Genomic DNA, 18450 nt, shown 5'->3' on the forward strand with positions numbered 1-18450 from the left:
ATCGTGTATAATATCGATTATATATTCGATCGAGTATTCAAATTGAAAAGTTTAATGCAATCTACAATCATAAATTATAGAAGTTTTATCATATATTACTTAATAAAAAAGAGCCAAACATGTTTTAATTAGACAACAATGGTTGATACGTAGTAAGGAAGATTAAGTTAGATGACTTGAGTTACACAGTTATGAAATAGTAAAATCGTAAACAAACCGATAAAAAATGCAAGGAAAATATTGAAATAGGAAAGGTCAGATAATAGAGCCAAAATTTTAAATACGTATCATACATAGTGGCAAGAAATGACGGGGAAAGATACAAGCTAATAGCGACCAGACAGTAAGAGAAACCAGTCTGGTTTCAGCGAAAGATTTGGAAGCGATTCTAAAAAGATTTTTTTATTCAGCAGATATAATGCGTGTGAGGATTTTAATAAGTCCGACCATGTTTACGCTATGATGGGGCGACGAAACGGGACGAAACGGGACTTTCAGTTTCCTTTGGGCGTCCGCGAGTGCAGGATCGCACGAGTGTAACGGTCGCACTGGCACGCGCGTGAAAGTTTAAGTCTTCGAGCACTCAGCTTCCTCCGTACACGGTGTCAATTACGATTGGAACAGACAACGATAGAGACTAAGGTATTTAACTCTAATATCTTTTAGCGATGACTTTTCTCAATGCTCAGTAGACAAGTGACCCCGATACTTAACTAATTGGACGATAACAATGAACCCTTCTGCTTTGGATTCACCGAGAAGCTGTCCCTCTTGAATCCTTTTTCTTCTATTTTCACAACGGTAAATCGTTCCTAATAATAGAAATAGTAGCAACAGGTTTTATTATTTGTACTTTTGTATTTGATGTAGTATTTTAGTCTAGGACTATAATAAATGAACTAATGACGAATATAATCTATCTGGTGAAAATATTTCTATAAGCAAGTCAATACCTCATTTTTTAATGTAATAAATTATCTTTCTTAAAATTAGTTTAGACGACAAAATTTGTCATTGAGATTCATACGAATTGAAATTTTAAATTTTGCTTTACAACTAGTAGTTTACGACATATTCACTAAAATCGATTGTTTTACGATGGTATAAAAATAAATATCCTTCGTTATTTCAATCCTGCGATAATACTGATATTAATTCACTCGTTCGTGAACGAAAGCAAATAGAATTCGTTCTGTTATGAAATCGGTATTTCGATAGTTCAACGTTAACGAAACTGAAAAATTATTATTGCTAAACACCTGCGCATCGACTAATCGAACGGTAGAAAGTTACGGGTCGATATGATTAAGAAGTGTACGCTGTTGTGCGTGGCTCGATCACAAATCATGTTCGTTCCACCCGGGACGGCACCTGCATCGGCATCGTATGCGATGACGTCCAGTAATCAACACGTTTACTCATTCTTCGACTGCTTTCTCAGGTGCAACGCACCTGACTCATTGTCTTGAGGACGCACCCCGTTTAATCCGAACCTTCCAACCCCGATTTGACAAAGCAACCTCACGATTCTTAGGGGATAAATAAACAATCTTGATTCGCACTTTTGCTCCAATTGTTCGAATACACCAAACACTTCCGATCGTTTTGTCCTGAGACTGTTCTCAGTAAAGGATAATAAGAAAAAAGGATGCAACGAGACAGACGTAACAGATGCGTAAACAAGCAGATCGGGACGGTGTTCGATCTCGCGAGTATCAACGACGCGAAAAAGCGTGAAAGCATCGATAAAACGAAGGGGAGCGCAACGTCTCTGTCGTTGGCAATGTTTTGTATCGATCACGCGGTTCACGGACCACCGCAAAAAGTTAATCTGGTATTACGGTAACAGTACAGTTACGTATTTGGTTAAATCAAGTGCACTCTCCATCTTCAGTAGCCTCGGAAAGTATCTGGCCCCTCGGTTGCCGCGTAACAAACAAATCAGAGAAGACTCGTTCAGAAATCGGGTCGTCGGCTAATCATTCGATTTCGTTGCGATACATTCGATTAAACCGAATTTCATGAAAGTTCGCAGGATCTAAAGGAGCAGAAACGAATGGTCACTGTGATCGATTTCATTAATTAAATTAATTGCACCTATAATCACAGACTCGCAGTCTGTGTGACACTGAAAAAGTGCGCTATTAGTTTATTATTACCTTGGGATTGTGTAGATAGATATGGTCAACACGTTTAAATCCATACTTCCCGCTGTTGCTTTTTAATACTAGAAAAAAATCATTGAAAACATTTGATCGAGGAGCAAAAGCCGCGATTACGTCGTTCGACCCTCCGCGGTGACGAGGGTTACGAAACGGAGTGAGTCTTGACAGGATGGCCATATGTTAGAGTCGAAGGACGAGGATACAAGAACATGAGACGATCAATGGTCCACGAGTCATCGTGCAGCGGGTCGAAAAGTCAGGGTCTGTCCACCAGTCGATCTTTCTCAACCACCGTGTACGTCCTCGGAAGGAATCCTGGTCGTTCGTTTTCGTGATCCGTTGATCTTCGTTTTTTCGTAACTTCAATCGGTGGTCACGTTTCTTTATCGCCGGATCAACTGGTCATCGACTATCACAATAAGCTATGGGGTCAGATATACCGGCGTTAGTTTAATTAATGGGAGCTCGATCGGGAAAAATGACCATTTGTTTTAAGAGTACGCGTTTTATTAAGATTTTCAGAAGACTGTAAATATTGGCTTTAATTACGGCCGCAAATATAAAACGATTATTATTGTGCGTATATAAGAACAGGTAGTGGTCCAACGTGTGCAAAGCAGCACTCAGACCATGATTAAAGGAAACGATGAACGTAAATGGAGGCATCATATAGTTCAGCTTTGCTGTGTTCATGGTTGCCTCAAAGTAACGGTCCATTTTTGTGATCGTTGTGATCGTTATAAAGAATTCACGACGTCGCAGTGTTCGTAGAACCGTTTGACCAAGCCGATAATTCGTACAAGTGAATGGAATAAAGTAAGCTGATTATTGAGAACTTAATTCAGTATGCCTAAGAGGTATAAGCTACTCACGATGAAATTATACACATTATACTTCGTGCTGTCGTGTCATAAACTAATGTTTAAACAAATCCTGGTGCAAATAGAACGATACGATGAAAAATAGTAGAGTCAATGGGAAATTGAGGGATCCCCGATCGTTTTGGACGGCGAACCGGTTTTTATCAGTCACCGAGCCATAAACGATAGAATCGACGGCCGGTTGCGTCACGGTCTTCGATCTCTCTGGCCGTTAAACCGATTTTTATCAGGTGCACGGAGTCGTAAATAATAGAATCGGTCGATAGCTAAACGATCCGCACTGTCGCGGAATAGCAATTCGCGCGTTGACCGTCGACACATGTACGAGTACTGACCAAAGGAGCTGACGTAATCTACGGACGGGGCCCGATGAATATGGAGACACAGCTCATTGCCGCGAAGCAATTGTTATTTTTGTACTTTCTCCGGAGGAAAAGAAAAGCTTATACTGCCCCCCTGGTCGTATACGACCGGGACGCACCAGTATATTATACATACGTGTGCCCTATGTATATGTGTATACCTGTTCGAGGACCGTACCGAAACGTGTATCTGCATGCATGAAAGTTGTTCCTCGCCCCGGGCTGTTTTGCCTTTCTTGCGGCTCCTGAAGAAAATTCCTGTTCGGGTCCCATGGATCCGTGCCCTACATTTCGCCGACCTCAACATTGATTTTGTATTCTAATGAACAGATCAACGGATGCTCCTTCCAGCCACGGTATTTCCGTTGCTGCCGCATCAAAGATCGGATCTCTGATTCATAATTCAATGGGACTTTCGGTTCAACCAGATTTCTAAATCTTAGAAATCTGAAGATGAAAGGATTGTACTTGATCCTTTCGAATTTTCTATAATCTCGCAGCTTGTTCAAACTCGGTGATTTCGCGCAAGTTTTATTCGCTCGAAAAAATATCAGTCCTCCGCTGTGACACTATTCGCAAACACCCGGAGGTGTCGACGCACTCCGTGGAAGGGGAGGTTGTGTCCAGTCGATTAGAAATGACGCGCGACGCTTTCGATGCCGTGAAAGTGGCCATGGGAATATCGTTTTCGGATACCTCTAGCCGGTCGTCGTTCGCAAGGAGTTCGTTTCTTTTCGAACTGTGCCGATTCGAGCCGTGCCCGAGGAGCTGAGCTGGGTCGGGTCGAGTCGAGCCGGGCATTTATTTTTCGAGACGCGGGGCGGTGTGTTTTCATGGGACGGCCCTGAATGAGTGCGAGTGAAAGTTCGCGAGTCAAATATTTTTCGCGGCTCCGTTTCGTGGACCGATTCCGTACGATCTTCCCTATAAGATAAAGTTTCTACGCGGCCGCCTCTTCTTTCTTGATTTAGCGCAACAGATTTCTATTCTCCCATCTTCTCGTCCCTCCTCTCTAATTTCGAGAAATGTTCGCAATCGTGAAAGCATCTCGACTCACTGCATCGGCCGTTCGGGGGTGACACAGTTCTTTGTCCGTCTTAAAAAATTCGCTTTCGATCGAACGTCTGCTTCGACCCATTAGCTAGATTCAGGATGACTATGTTAAAAGTTCCGCGAACTAAATTCTCGCACTCTTAGAGACCGAGATACGAAAGCTCTGAAGCAATTGCAAGTCGAATAAAATCGCCGATCTTAATCACTGTACAATCTCCGAGCGACAGAAGAAGATCACGAGCGTTTGCCTACGTTCCCCTGTTGAATTTAGTATTGTGAAACCATTTAGAAAGGATCGCGCAGCGATTTAAAAAAAAAAAAGCAAACCTGAGAAAACGGTTCGAAGACATAAATCGGCAGAGAAAGTGGGAAGAGGCAGAATCACTGGAAGATACCAGCACTGTATGTGTCGTTCTGATTAATAACTAAAACCATGATCGAAGAAAAGGAATCTGGCTGCGTTACGTTCGAAATCGTTGAAAGTTACGCGACGTTCTTGAAACGGATTACCCCGACGGCTTCTAATTGATTGCACGAAAGGCTCTCTTCCCTGTTCCCCGGAGTTTCTTGCCGGTTTCGATCCGGTCGATTCGTCAAATTAATTTTCTCTAACGACGCTTGAGAAAAACCTTCGTCGATTGCGCAACCTGTAGCGCACCACCACGGTATCCCACGTCGTCGGCTTAATCTGGCAAAGCCGTGTATATCCGCGTGATATCGATCTTCTGACCGATCGCGCGAGTCGCGAGTCGCCAGTCGCATTCTTCTCCAAGCACAGGACTTTTGTAACGTCAATCGACATTCCAGGGTGCAACCGTGTGTAATACGTGAAGATCGTTGGAGCGGCGGCGGCGTAGCCACGTGAAAGTGGAGACGCAAGTGGTGCAAGAGGTGCAAGAGGTGCAAGAGGTGCAAGAGGTGACGGAATGCGGAGTGCCGGGGCGCTACGGCCTGCACCGCTGATCCAATGGTACTAGGTAATTGGAGTACCTGTAACTCGTGAAGTAAACAGGCTACTTTGGTACATCGTGTGTCGTGCGTGGTGCGTCCTGCGCGCCGACCACCGCTCTCCTGCTCGCTTATAAACCACCTCGGCGACTACACGCGACCCATCTCCTTCTCTTCGACTTCTACTTCTTCTGCTTCTTCGGCTCCCAGCTCTCTGTACAACCCTCTGAGATCGCCCTCCCTCTAGAATTGATCACGCGGTTACCGACAACGACGGCCTTTGTACTCGCAGCAGATATTGTGCGTGTCTGAGAATTGTATTTCATGAAGTTACAGCTCAAAAATTATCCTTCCGTCGTCGATGTTCCTTTCTTGGTTTCATGGAGCAACTTCTGTTTGCCCAGTGTAAGATACGATAAAAAGATAATATTTAATACTGTGTTGAGTTTATAAATGCAATGACTTATGTAAGGGTGGCGTCTGCAGATTAGTCGTTTACTTTAGGGTAGGGGCCACTGCATACATTATCGATCAATAGAGTTATTATTGTTATTAGATTTAAGAACTCGAATATTCAGCTTCCAATGAGAATCGTACTCGGCTAGTCCGAATTAAACTGTCTGCGGACGTTTTACGGCCACGTTTAGCTGCGATTCTGCGGCGAGATACCGATCTCGATGCCTGCTTTAACCGGCGTTATATTACAGAAATATAACATTACCCTACATTCCTGCCGGGCCGACGTGGAATGTCCTGAATAACGTAATACTCGTTCCACGTTGTCCAATTTCTTACGTGAACATGACGAATGTGAAAGCGACCTTGAAACATGGATCATCCACCGCATCAATACTAAACGGCTCGTCCGACGAATATCTGCCAGGGAAGATCGACGGATAACCGATCAATACTAAACGGCTCGTCCGACGAATATCTGCCAGGGAAGACCGACGGATAACCGATCAATAAATCAGTCGATCCTCCCGGCGGGTTTTGTTTTCGGGAGAACAAATCGCGGCACGGTCGCAGACCGGACGTTGTCCAGCGTCGATGGACCTAACCGTGATATTAGAATTACAAATCTATGAAACGGGCCTCCGGTGAAAACGAAAGGCGCTGCGCGGCGTTAGAGTGACGAAACGGTCGCTTAATAAATTCTTGTGAAACCCGCGCGGGCGATAATGAATCGATGCCGACAATCCTTCTTCTCGGACGTGTCCGTCGAACCCGTTCGATGATGTCAGGAGTAGTCGCCGATCGAAACCCCGGATCGCTAATCCTTTTATTCTGTTTCATCTCTCGGTAGAGTTGCAGTCTTGACTTGTCTACCCGAGAGTATTTGCAAACAATTTGTCAGAATTCTGAAAACAGTCCCAACGTGAATAAAAAAAGCAACTTAGCTTCGCTATAGATCGATGATTCTTCAGCACCTAACATGCAAGGAGGACGATCCGGCGCCAGATCGGTGTTTCGATTACGCCATGCTAAAGGTTAGTCCTGAATATGGAAGAAGGGACCGGCGACAAGTCAAGAATACAATGATCTTGCTCGATTACCGGCACGATATTGTGCAGCGTTCACGATTGCGACACCTATAAGTTCGTGCGAAGACAAAGGTGGTGGAAAACATGAGAGGCGAGAGGGGCACGCGAAGACCGGTACTCGAGCGTCCCAAGGAATCCAGGTTGATCGTCGATCAGGAATCCAAAAATACGCGCGTATGCAGATATCCGTGCCTTGGTGCTAACACGGTTACGAGAACGAAACCGTTTCCGAAAAGGACACCGAACGTCCTTTACGATCGGTCGTTTCTCCACCGACCCGTAAACCACTTATCGGTGTTGCACACAGTTGCGTTTCGATTTTGGTCAGTGCGAACGCTCGACATTCGAATATCTACGCTGTTCCTACGTGTATTTCATTGGGAGTTTATTTTGCATTTGCAGGAGCGCTATCGAATAACGGGAAGGCAAAGAGGATCGATGAGATGTCGATCTTGATCGTGAACCGAGGGATCCGAGAATGACACCGTGCAGCGTTGGTCATCTGCCAGGCACTAGGATAGAGTATGCAGCGGTGGTTATTAGCCCTGGACGAGCCAGCGTCTAATCCATGCGGCAGCATCCTCATTAACCACGAACCATCGGGGTACGTTTCCTCGCGTTTTGGGAACGTCCTGTACGATCGGAAAATAGATTATGCGGCTATGTAGGGAACACGGTTAGCACGGTTAGCCTCGGCATGGAAACTCGCGATGGTAGCTTCGACTGTGACAAATTGGTGATTGGTCATAGGTGATACCGTTGGACCGTATCAGGGGATGCTGGAACGCAAGAAATTCTGTTCCAGTGCCGCGATCGCAACGGCCTTGGCAGTTCCAACCGGTAACCAGAACAGCCCCAGAACAGACGGCGATGGCGCAAAGCTGGCCTTACACCTACCGAACGAGCGGTACGGCTGCAATCCCGACAGTCTGTACGCGGTGCCCAGAACCGAGCTGCACGAGGCGGAATGGTAAAGACTGTTCCTCGCCAGCGGACCGTAAAATTCAATGCGAACGCGATTTCAGCAATACCCCGCCTTTTAATCGAACAAACTTGTACCGTCCACTTTCATAGCGTAAATCGGATTTAACGACACTCCGTTCACACAGGATAGAGCCTGACTCGATAGACGCCGAGGTCTCGCGATTTGTGGCCGGCTCATCGGCGGCAACGACCACCACGAGGAACAATTCGAGAAGATGCTGCCGGACATCAACCAGTTCCGGCTATTCCAGTCACTCGCCCCCATTGTCTGCCGGCTCGTACTCTTGCTACGCGTCAGCTGTTCCTGGCCAAGCCTTTTTTCGAACTGTTCCATTGTCAATAAAGGACCAATTCGGTGGTGGCCTCGCCGTGATCCACGAGAGCGAGACGATCCCGCGACCCATTTGGCCCTCCGCGTTCCCTGGCCTGCGTGAACTCTACCAGACCGACGAGACTCCTGAATACGATGGTAAATAGCATACCGAGAACTAAAAAAAAATCTCTAGCTCTTGTACCTTGATGAAAATGTGAAAATATTACAGCTCTGTACGCCTGTTGCGGATGCGGTTGTGCGTATGCATACTCGCATTGCGACCGGGACTACGAGAAAACAACGGGCACGACGGCGCACGAGATCCTCCTCGAGCTGTCCCAAACTCTAAACTCTGTGATAGAAGGGGAGACGGCGATGACGCCGGAAGAGATCTTGCAAAACATCTCGCAGAAGGTCACGCAAGGTATCGGCTTGAAGGGCGGCATCTACGAGTATGTCTATCATCAAAACTCGTCTTTCCTACCGGGGAAGACGCTACTCAACGATAAGAACTCCTCCCTGTTCAGTTGTGGGAACAGAACCAGCTCGTCGAGGATCAATCCAGTGAACTCGAAGTTGTACACGAATACCAGGCACTTCTATCTACATAACCCTGGCTGGTACACCTCCCTGTGTACCTGCGAGCACACGTACCACAGGTTTCTGTCGTCGTCCTCGTCTTCGTCGAAGGGCGACGAGGAAACCGGAGTCGGGAATGCTGCCGAAAAGAAAGAGATCGCATCCCCGGTGTTCCAGACGGACCTTCAGGGTAAAGCTGCGCAAAACGATCCGACCGAGCCTCTTTCCGGGTTCCGCGCAATCAGCTGCAACTGCAATTCGAGCAGACCGAATCGCCAGGTAGTGAAAAACGCTTACGCCAATCGGAGGATCGGGCAAGACTCGAAAGAGACCATTGGGTTGAACGGAGAAAAGGAGAACCATAATAAACTCGGCCACGGTGAACCAGAATACGCAACGGTGAGTGAAACCGCGGTACCGGAAGTCAGAACGGTACCCAAGCGTCGCATGCTGAGTCTACGTAAAAATAATGAACGTTGCATCAATATGATAGTATTCTTTAGAGTCGTTTTCCTCGTCCGGGTTAGCCTCGACCTGTCATTATCTTCCTACGTGTAAGTTTCACGCTTTATTGCGATCGTACAGTATTTTCGCGCATAATTGATAGCACGCACAGTTGGCAAGAAGACCTTATTGTTAAAAATCGATCAGACTTTTTCATTGGGTCCTCTTGCCAGCTCTGCAGGTTGCTTTTAAACGAATCTTCTCAATAACACTGTAACCAACGCGACAAAACCGATGTTTCAGCAGCTGGAGTGTAGTGACGGTGGTTCGTCCAGCGAGGGCATAGTGGTCCCTTCCGGGAAAAGCAACTGGGATAATCGGCTCCGCGGTTTCCCCGGTGACTTGGACTTCACGCTGGACGTGTCTCGAGCCGAGAGATTGGGCCGAGCGATCGCGAAAGCGAAACGGAAGCGACAATGGTGCAGAGCTCTAACCGCCTTCTTCGGACTAGTCTTCTTTGTTTTAAGTGTCGTCATTGTCTCGTTATCCGTCACGAGAGGTCGTAAAGCGTTTGGAAGCATGTGACGGGAGAACGATTAAAACTATTCGTATTCAAAGTATCGATCAAAATGATCTTGATCCACGGGATCATCGACTGTTTATTATTTGCGATGTACAGTTTTCCAATCCTTTATCCACGCAACTGTCATTAAACTGCCTCTACTTTTGAGATTTCTGTACGTTGTTGAACATTAAAAAATTCGATTGAGAAGGCAATAGCTAGATGCTCGGGAAACTGTTCTTAAGACAAGATTCAATGATTTTACGCAATTATTGATTTGCTGGTGATCCTTATTAAAGAACTTTGGAATGCAAAAATTACGAAGCTGGTCTAGAACTGCGTGAAGTCAAGAATATTCGTATTCTTTCATCGATATAAAAATTTATAAATATTCCATAAGCTAACATAAATGGACGTGGAGTTCTGAATCAGTCAGTAAATCCCGTCATTAAATCGGAAGGCTTTTCTGACGGCGATTCTTGCAAAAAATCCATTGACTGACACTCTCACGCTTTATGTAATTCTCAGTACCTTATACCGTTAAGTGAAATTAGCAGGGTTTAGGTCCTGTTAGCAATATGTGGCTGTGACCATGTTCTTATATACGAATATTGATATACGACATTATACTCCGATAAGAGGTCGCGTGTACTGATTGCATGAGAATCGCACAATAAAACAATTTAATAAGTAAAATGTGTTGTAACTCTATTTCAAATAATCCGGTCAGAAAATTATTTAAGCAGCGATAAATCTCTTGTATGATAAGTTTCATCAATGTATCTTGAATATATTGTAAAAAGACAAATCATATTAGTATAAATTAAATAATATGATGATTGATGCAAAAATTACGCGAAATTTGAATATCCTTTAAAATGATTGCCATCGCCATCTACCGATAAGTGACGAAACTTCTGAATGGGTAATTCGCAAAATAACTTTGATGTCATGCCACTGCATGAGTTGGCGCTATTCAGCTATTTATAAGCAGCAGAAAATTCGTACCAGATTTTATATTGCTTTTTACAATAAAAGAAATATGGATCTACTTGCTACGATATTTAATATTGGAATATAAAATCGAAAATTGTTCGTAACTAATTAATTATAATTCAAATACGCAAAAAGTTATTATAGAAACGTTGCTAGATGATCTCTTCTAGGTTTTTAATTATAAATGTAAAAAGGAAACGATATTTCTCATTTGTGAAACACCATTGCATTTTAACATAAAATATTTAAAAATAATGTTTAGTTTCTCTAGGAGAATTAACTGCGAAAATACTCACAGAGTATTTTTTGATCTTGAATCGCATGAAACGTTGCAATTCATAAGAATCGAATATAGATATCGATAGTCGTATCGAGAAGTGCATTATGGTTTGAAAGCTATTTAGAGACCGCCAACTTTAGCTGCTCGTAGTGAATACACGTGAGAGGATTGCTGTAGGACTGGCAGTGTCCGCTAGAATAATGATATTAGTAGTATTTTTCGTTCTGTTTTGCGTTGTGTCAGATGCTACGGTGCACAGATTAAATGTGCCGAGAGTATTATTGCCCGTATTTAATGATTTTGCTGTGAATTTCACACTAGAAGTAACCGATGGCGCTTGTTATCAATGGTAGTTGTTTTCTGTTATTCTAATTTTATGAATCTATTATTTACTTTTCTTAAATTTTTGTTCATTTAAGAACACACTCTTACTATCAATATTTTAATTGTCTAGTTTGTTTTCATATCCACATACATATATATATATATCCATATATATAACTTTCTCATATAACCTTCAATAGCCTATGCATGTAATGTTTATTTTACAAATTCATATGAAAAAAGAAACTAAAATTTGTGATATATTTATTGTATATTCTTGATTAGGTTCTATGAATGTAAAAAATACTACTTTCGTAGATCGTACAACTAACTTTAAGTATTAATTTTAGGTCAACATCTCGCGTAGATATCATTCAGCTAATTCCCATAAATGAGAATGTTGAGAGGACCTGTTCTTCGGCTATTTTGATTCAAACAATAACAAGAGAGTCCAGTAGAAATACTGCAATAGTATTGGCAGAGGATGTGAATACAGGACAGTTTTTAAGATGCGATGTTATAGTTGATGCAATCTTTTCTTTGAATCTGGTTACTACTACAAGAGAATTATATATAGAGGAAGCACCAGAGGCATTTGAAGTAAGGGCTTATGACGAACAAGGTAAACAGTTTTATTCGTATCTATTCATTATACAATTTTCAGATTATTATACTTGTTAAATTATGTTACATCTTTCTCATGTAGGAAATGAATTCACAACTCTAGCCGGAGTAGAATTCCTGTGGACTATAGAAAATGCTGACAAACGCATCTCTGATACTAAAGTTGCAGGCAATATTTTAAGATTTATGACTTATCAGGAGTCACAGTATGAAACTCCTCCAACTGTTGCTGCCTTAGATGCAGTTGGCAAGAAAGGGCATATTGTACTATTGGAAGGAATAAAAACTGGTACTGCAAAAGTGTCAGTAAAGTTACCATATCTTGAATACAAGCATGTACCACCAATAGAAGTAGAATTAATTGTAATAGCTAATTTAATTATCATTCCATCTGATATAACGATAATGGCACACGATAGTTTTAAATATAAAATAATGCAAGCTCGTCAGGGCCGCTTAGAAGAAATAAACTTGCCATCCAGTCAGTATTATTTAGAAGCTGAGAATCCAGATATACTAGAAATCGACAATGATCACGATTGCGCCTATGCTCGATCTTTAGGGCGCACCAAGGTCTTCTTGCACGATAAAAATGTCCGTGAAGAATATCCAGTCATTCTGCCATCTGCTACAGTTACTGTGAACTATGTAGCCTACATTACTTTTGCAGTTTTACCTAACAGAAATTGGGGTTTGATACTTGGCCACACTCACGAGATCGTAGTTGAATTGTATGACAACAAAGATCATAAGTTCCATATCGGAGAAGGCGTAGAGGTATCAATGAAGATAGATGAACAGCATTTTGACACAAACTTAATAACACAAAATGGTACCTATGCTGTCGGTGTACCTATCATGTGTGGGACAATGACTATCGAAGCTACACTTTATGGTATAATTGATAAGCACGGCAAAAAGATTTCGCTTGCTGCACATCCAACTACAAGAGCTGAGCTTTTGATTCACACTCCAGTTACTATTCAACCTAAAATATTGGCTGTTCCATGGGATTTCAAGGTCAAATCTCGCTACGATATTGTATTAAAAGCGAGTGGAGGTGATGGATCATATGTATGGTCAAGTAGACATCCGTCTACAGTGACGGTATCTCAAAACGGAGGAATTAGAATTTTAGCAGCGGGAGCTACAGAAATAAACGTTGCGATGACAAGGAATCAATACAATAAAGATACAGCAAAGGTATACGTTCTTCCACCATCAAAATTGAAAGTGGTGGAGTATAATATGGAAGCAGCTGTAGGAGAACCGATTTATCTTCATATTGCGTTATATGGAAAATTAATTAACGAGACAGACTCCAAAGAGATACCTTTTAGCGACTGTGGAGATATTCATTTTGAAACATACATTCCGGATGGTAATTTTAAACAGAATAGTAGTAAACTTGTAGATCCTGTAAGCACCGCATGTGCTGTAATAGCAGTCACAAGTATGGATATTGGTACGTCTGAAATAACGGTAGTATACAACGCTAACGGTCAATATTTGACCGATAATATCACTGTATCGGCCTATGAACCTTTAGAAGTGGTACATCCGAATAGAAGAGAAACTTTGCTGGCTGTGGGCTCTTCAAGAAAAATTATTTTCAAAGGAGGACCTCATCCATGGTCTAACAAACCTCAGAGTTATCTGCGGAAAGTCCAGATGTCTGAGAAAAAAATTATTGATGTTACAGAATACGGTGATTCTGTAGGTGGGTTGTTCAAAGTATCGGTAATCGAAGTAACATGCAAAGCTCTGGGTGACGTGATTTTAACTTATACGATCTCAAACGTTCCTTTGCTGCCGAATTGTAAAAGTACATACGCAACACAAACAGTGCGTGTTATTTGTGGTAGACCGAGACATATTTATCTGCAGCCCGAATTTGAAAATAGTAAAAATTGTCCCATTAGTCTCAATACAGAAAGAATAATGGCACATAGTGATAAAAACTTGAAACTGATCACTATTGTGAAAGACGAAGAGGGTAGAACTTTCGATAACATCACCAGCTTACAGATTGACTGGAACTTGAAACCCACATCTATAGGTTCTGTGGAGATGTCTCTCGGTTTAATAGAAGAGACATTCACGGACATGAACGTGATTTTACCAAAGCATTATTACCAGAACGTTAATTTTAAAAAACATTCTGGCTCTCTTGCATTAACGGCTACTGTTACTGGCTATCAGAAGTACATTCTGAGTAAATTAAAGATCATACCTGAGTGGTCACCCTTTGCAACTGAAACTGAAAAGGGAATTTACCATCGTATACAAGCATCCATAGAAATAGTTTTAGTTAATGATACTAGTATCAATCCTAACAGGTTAATGGTATTGAACGATCCTAGCGCAAAGTATTATCTTCAGGTCAGTCAAGGGTCCGGTTACTATGAATTTGTATTAAGCGCTGATGACATAGCAGATATTCGCTACTTAGAGTCAACCAAAGCAATTAGCATTGCTCCAAAGAAATCAGGAATACTGAATTTGGCCTTGGTCGATCTATGTTTGCCGTCGAAATCGGCTGAGGCTATTATTGAAGTGCAGCAGCTTGCAGTTATAGAAATAGAGACAGTCAACAAAATTGAAAAGGGAAAGTGCATTGTAGCTGCATTGGAACTTTATGACACAAACGGTCACATCATAAAATTACCATCTTTAAATGCCCTTGAATTTAAAGCAGAGATTGACAACGAATGTATAGAAATTAAACAATTACCTGCTAGCGAACACGGTAATCCTCCATACAACCGACTATTGTATATGATATATGGCATGGCAGAGGGAGAATCACAGTTAACTTTTGTGAGTAAAGGGGGAGACAGAGAAATACAGAGTGAATCTGCAACTATACAAGTTTTCCTTCCTTTGAGAGTTTTTCCAAAGAATTTAACAATATTAGTAGGAACTGTTTATCAAGTTCAGACCACTGGAGGTCCTTCGAATGCAGAGATTGAGTTTTCTACGAAAAGTAATGATATTTTGAGCGTCGATCGCTATGGTATATTTGAGGGAAAGGCAGTTGGTCAATCGAAACTTATTGTTAGGGCCATTGGACTCAATGCTAAAGGAAACAAAGTTATCTACTCTGAAGATTATGCCGATATACACGTGTTATATCTTGAAGGTGTAAAAATTGTTGTACCGACAAGTAGAGTAAAAGTTGGTGCGACGTTTCCTCTTTGGGCTTTTGGAATCCCAGAATATTTAACGCCACTCATCATAGGTTCTATGCAACTTCCATTGATCTTTATGTGGTCTTCCAGTGACTCTAATTTAATCACTTTATACAACATGTACGAGGGAACTGGTATTAATATCAGATACCAGAATGAAGTATCCTTGCGAGCCAAAGCAATTGGACCAGGACTGGCGACGATTTATTTAAACGTTACAATGCCCTGTAATATATTAGCTGGTTTTAAAAATGACATAACGTTCACTACATTTGTTAAGGTTGAAATTTTTGAAGAGTTGCGTTTAACATATCCTGGATTTCCTTCAAGTGTACCAGTGATATTAATGTCTCCCAATTCTGTTCTAAAACTGCAAACAAACCGTGATAGACATGGTTCAACTGCCTACAAGGTACTGACTATGCTGCATGGAAATGACTCAGAAGACACTCATGTAACACCAGCATCAAAAACTGTGATTGTTGATAAAGATGGTGTTGTAAGAGCCGGTGAAAACTCTGGCAAAATAGTTATCTCTGTTACGAACACAGAGGCCTACAATTTAAAGCAATCGATGATTATCATTGTTGAGGTAAGACTCAAAATATATGATTTGAGTTGAATATAGAGATAGTTTAAAATTCAATTATTTTATTACAGATCAAACCGGTTCACTACATGATGTTATCATTGAAGACGATTCTACGAATTCGAAATGGAGAAGAGTTAAATATGCTGCCCAAGGGTATGGCACTGGACTACGCATTAGAATATTATGATAATGTCGGGACAAAATTTCACGCTGCAGCTGTGAATGCTAAAACAATGTTGAATCGCGCTGATCTGACCTCATTGACTATAAACACTAGAGATGTAGTCTCTGCTAAATTTATTGAAAACGGAGACCTCGTTGTGAAGATGTTCAATGAAAAATATCCCAATGGAATGTTCGATTATGTACACATGATGATTGGAGACATAGTCTTCCCAACAAAGGTAGTCTACCAAATTTTGAAGCGTTTTATAACTGCTATATTTTATTCTTTGTTCTTTATTTTATTTTTTAGACAACGCTAACCGTAGGTGATATAGTATGTTTCTCGATGCCACTTCTCTCTTCTGACGGGGATCCTGGTTATTGGCAATCCTCAGCTCCTGATGTTTTGACCGTTGATCCCATCACAGGAATAGGAAGAGCAAAGAACGTAGGCTATGCAGTTGTAAAACACAGTCTTGCGACTCATATGCAAGGTGAAATTGAAGTCAATATTCAGCCTATTGCAAAGGTATTACTTCTCGATGCTAAATGCTAAATTTTTAGGATGATCGCTATTTTCAGATTTATATTTCTACAGGTATCCATTGTTCCATTGAGGGGTCGAAATATCACGGGAATTGAAACATTCAGCGTTCCTCTTGTTCTTAAGAGTAAAGACGAACAAGTTAAAGAAAATAATGTATTGTCTAGAGGTCTAGGTGGTTGTAGAACATTTACTTCGTTTGGATTGAATTCATTTCCTTATACATGTAATGTGCAATTGGTTTCACCTACTTCGTCTGTGGGTGTGAAGGACTTGTTTCTTGTTAAACCACGGTTCGACATTTCTACTGGTTGGTATTTAAACTAAAAAAAATAACTATGCATTGTATGATTTCTATATATGTTTTTTTCTTTCTACAGGCTTTTACTACTGTGATGTAATACCTATGGGCTCTCCAAACATAATTTCTAGCACATTCGAAAGTCGCATTCAAATAAGTGCTCAAAGTAAGGACATCGAAGCCACTCCATTGGAAGTAGCATATCTACCACCAGTCTATATAGATGCTAAAGAAATTATTTTTATTAATACTCAGTCTCAAACGATTCCTACTGCTACACTTGAGATCTATGGTCTACAGTCTGTCCTAGATCATCTTACGGTACATTCAGTTTTTTTTCATGAGATAATTCAAGAACATATCTATGAATATTAATATTTTTTAGATTGACGTACCGAATGGAATGACCGTATCTGCCCGACAGTATATTTCGAAGTCAACAATGCAATATAAATTACGGTTAATGCATAATCATGATGAAATTCAAGGTCAAAAAGTTATCGTCGCAAATGATGTGACAAAACAGAATATATCTGTAAGTAATTAAATAATGGATTATGAATATATTATGATCCTGTTATATTTTATATTTGTTATTTAGCTTTTCGTACGCATTACGAAGTACGAAAATTTCATACCTCTGTCTGGAATTCATTGGGTGGATTACATGTATTTCCATCGTTACACGTTCGGAACTTTTGCTGTCGTTGTAATAACTTGTTTCTATAGTACGTATTCTCTTCATTTGATCTCAAAGGTTTTTATTTCCCATGCATCTATTAATATCTATCCTTTTGTCTTTTAACAGTATGGAAGAATAAAATGGCAAATATTGATTTAAATATAAAGAATAGGACAGTATTCGGTATGTAATTTATTACTTTAAAATAGTTATCATTATTTTTATATCTTCTCATAACAATAGTAATATTAATATGTGTTGTAGCTGACAAATGTCCTCCGCAATTAAAGAAAACAAGTACTCCTTGCTCCACTACGATGAACAGTACAAATATGTCTACCCCACGAATTCCCATAACGCCAATAAGACCATTTTCATCGTTTAATCCGGTTTATGGCGATCCTCGTGGTTTTTACTCAGCAAGCAAACGAAACAGATCATTAAACACGTAATTAAGAGTGATAAGGTATCATTTTTAATGTACACTGTACTTACAACTAAACTGTTGGGTACTCACTAGTTTCATTTCGAAACAAATATTTGATTGTCAGAAACTGGTGCCTTAATTGCCATTGCAACTCATTTTCATTACTAAACCAATTGAAGACTTGAAGAGAAGTTTGTTACATTTAGCGATAATATAAATAGATATTAACTTACAGACACATAAGAAATGTACATTCTGTAATATAGAATCTTAAGTTATACAATTTTATACTTTGGTAGAAAAACTGACACAGAATTTTAATGCAGGTATATTTCTAGGATGCGTTCAATTATATTTTGTTTAGAAATTTGAGGTATATGGTTCCTAGTCATATAGCTGATAATTTACGCGATCACAATGATACTATAAATTGACTTACACAATACACATGCTTTTATGTGATAATACAAATATAGTAACTACATTACT

General features: G+C 40.9%; 2 protein-coding genes across 3 annotated transcripts; both read left to right on the plus strand.

Moving 5' to 3' along the window:
* The first annotated feature begins 446 nt into the window (after positions 1-446).
* LOC144476082 (uncharacterized) lies at positions 447-10393 on the plus strand. The gene is made up of 6 exons (XM_078192670.1): positions 447-642; positions 7356-7557; positions 7759-7923; positions 8063-8406; positions 8480-9228; positions 9577-10393. The coding sequence occupies exons 2-6, from the start codon at positions 7478-7480 to the stop codon at positions 9856-9858; spliced, it is 1620 nt and encodes a 539-aa protein (XP_078048796.1). The 5' UTR covers positions 447-642; positions 7356-7477; the 3' UTR covers positions 9859-10393.
* Positions 10394-11279: 886 nt separating this feature from the next.
* On the plus strand, positions 11280-18297 carry Gp210 (nucleoporin 210). 2 transcript variants are annotated; one of them, XM_078192490.1, is made up of 11 exons: positions 11280-11460; positions 11786-12057; positions 12142-15842; positions 15911-16246; positions 16318-16536; positions 16606-16861; positions 16932-17173; positions 17238-17387; positions 17454-17580; positions 17661-17717; positions 17799-18297. In XM_078192490.1, the coding sequence occupies exons 1-11, from the start codon at positions 11312-11314 to the stop codon at positions 17984-17986; spliced, it is 5697 nt and encodes a 1898-aa protein (XP_078048616.1). In that variant the 5' UTR covers positions 11280-11311; the 3' UTR covers positions 17987-18297. The 2 variants fall into 2 exon arrangements, with proteins under 2 accessions (XP_078048616.1, XP_078048617.1); XM_078192491.1 differs by lacking the exons at positions 16932-17173; positions 17238-17387; positions 17454-17580; positions 17661-17717; positions 17799-18297 and having other exon boundaries at positions 16318-16501; positions 16590-16726.
* The last annotated feature ends 153 nt before the right edge of the window (positions 18298-18450 follow it).

This window comes from Augochlora pura, chromosome 10 (genome assembly GCF_028453695.1).
Source record: "Augochlora pura isolate Apur16 chromosome 10, APUR_v2.2.1, whole genome shotgun sequence".
Lineage (NCBI taxonomy): Eukaryota > Metazoa > Arthropoda > Insecta > Hymenoptera > Halictidae > Augochlora > Augochlora pura.

Coding starts and splice junctions, on each gene's coding strand:
- Gp210 (XM_078192490.1), top strand. CDS start 11,312: ATGATATTAGTAGTATTTTTCGTTCTGTTTTGCGTTGTGTCAGATGCT. Junction 16,537..16,605: donor ATATTCAGCCTATTGCAAAG/GTATTACTTCTC, acceptor ATATTTCTACAG/GTATCCATTGTTCCATTGAG. Junction 17,581..17,660: donor TGTAATAACTTGTTTCTATA/GTACGTATTCTC, acceptor GTCTTTTAACAG/TATGGAAGAATAAAATGGCA.
- LOC144476082 (XM_078192670.1), top strand. CDS start 7,478: ATGCAGCGGTGGTTATTAGCCCTGGACGAGCCAGCGTCTAATCCATGC. Junction 7,558..7,758: donor ATTAACCACGAACCATCGGG/GTACGTTTCCTC, acceptor ATTCTGTTCCAG/TGCCGCGATCGCAACGGCCT. Junction 9,229..9,576: donor GTGAACCAGAATACGCAACG/GTGAGTGAAACC, acceptor CCGATGTTTCAG/CAGCTGGAGTGTAGTGACGG.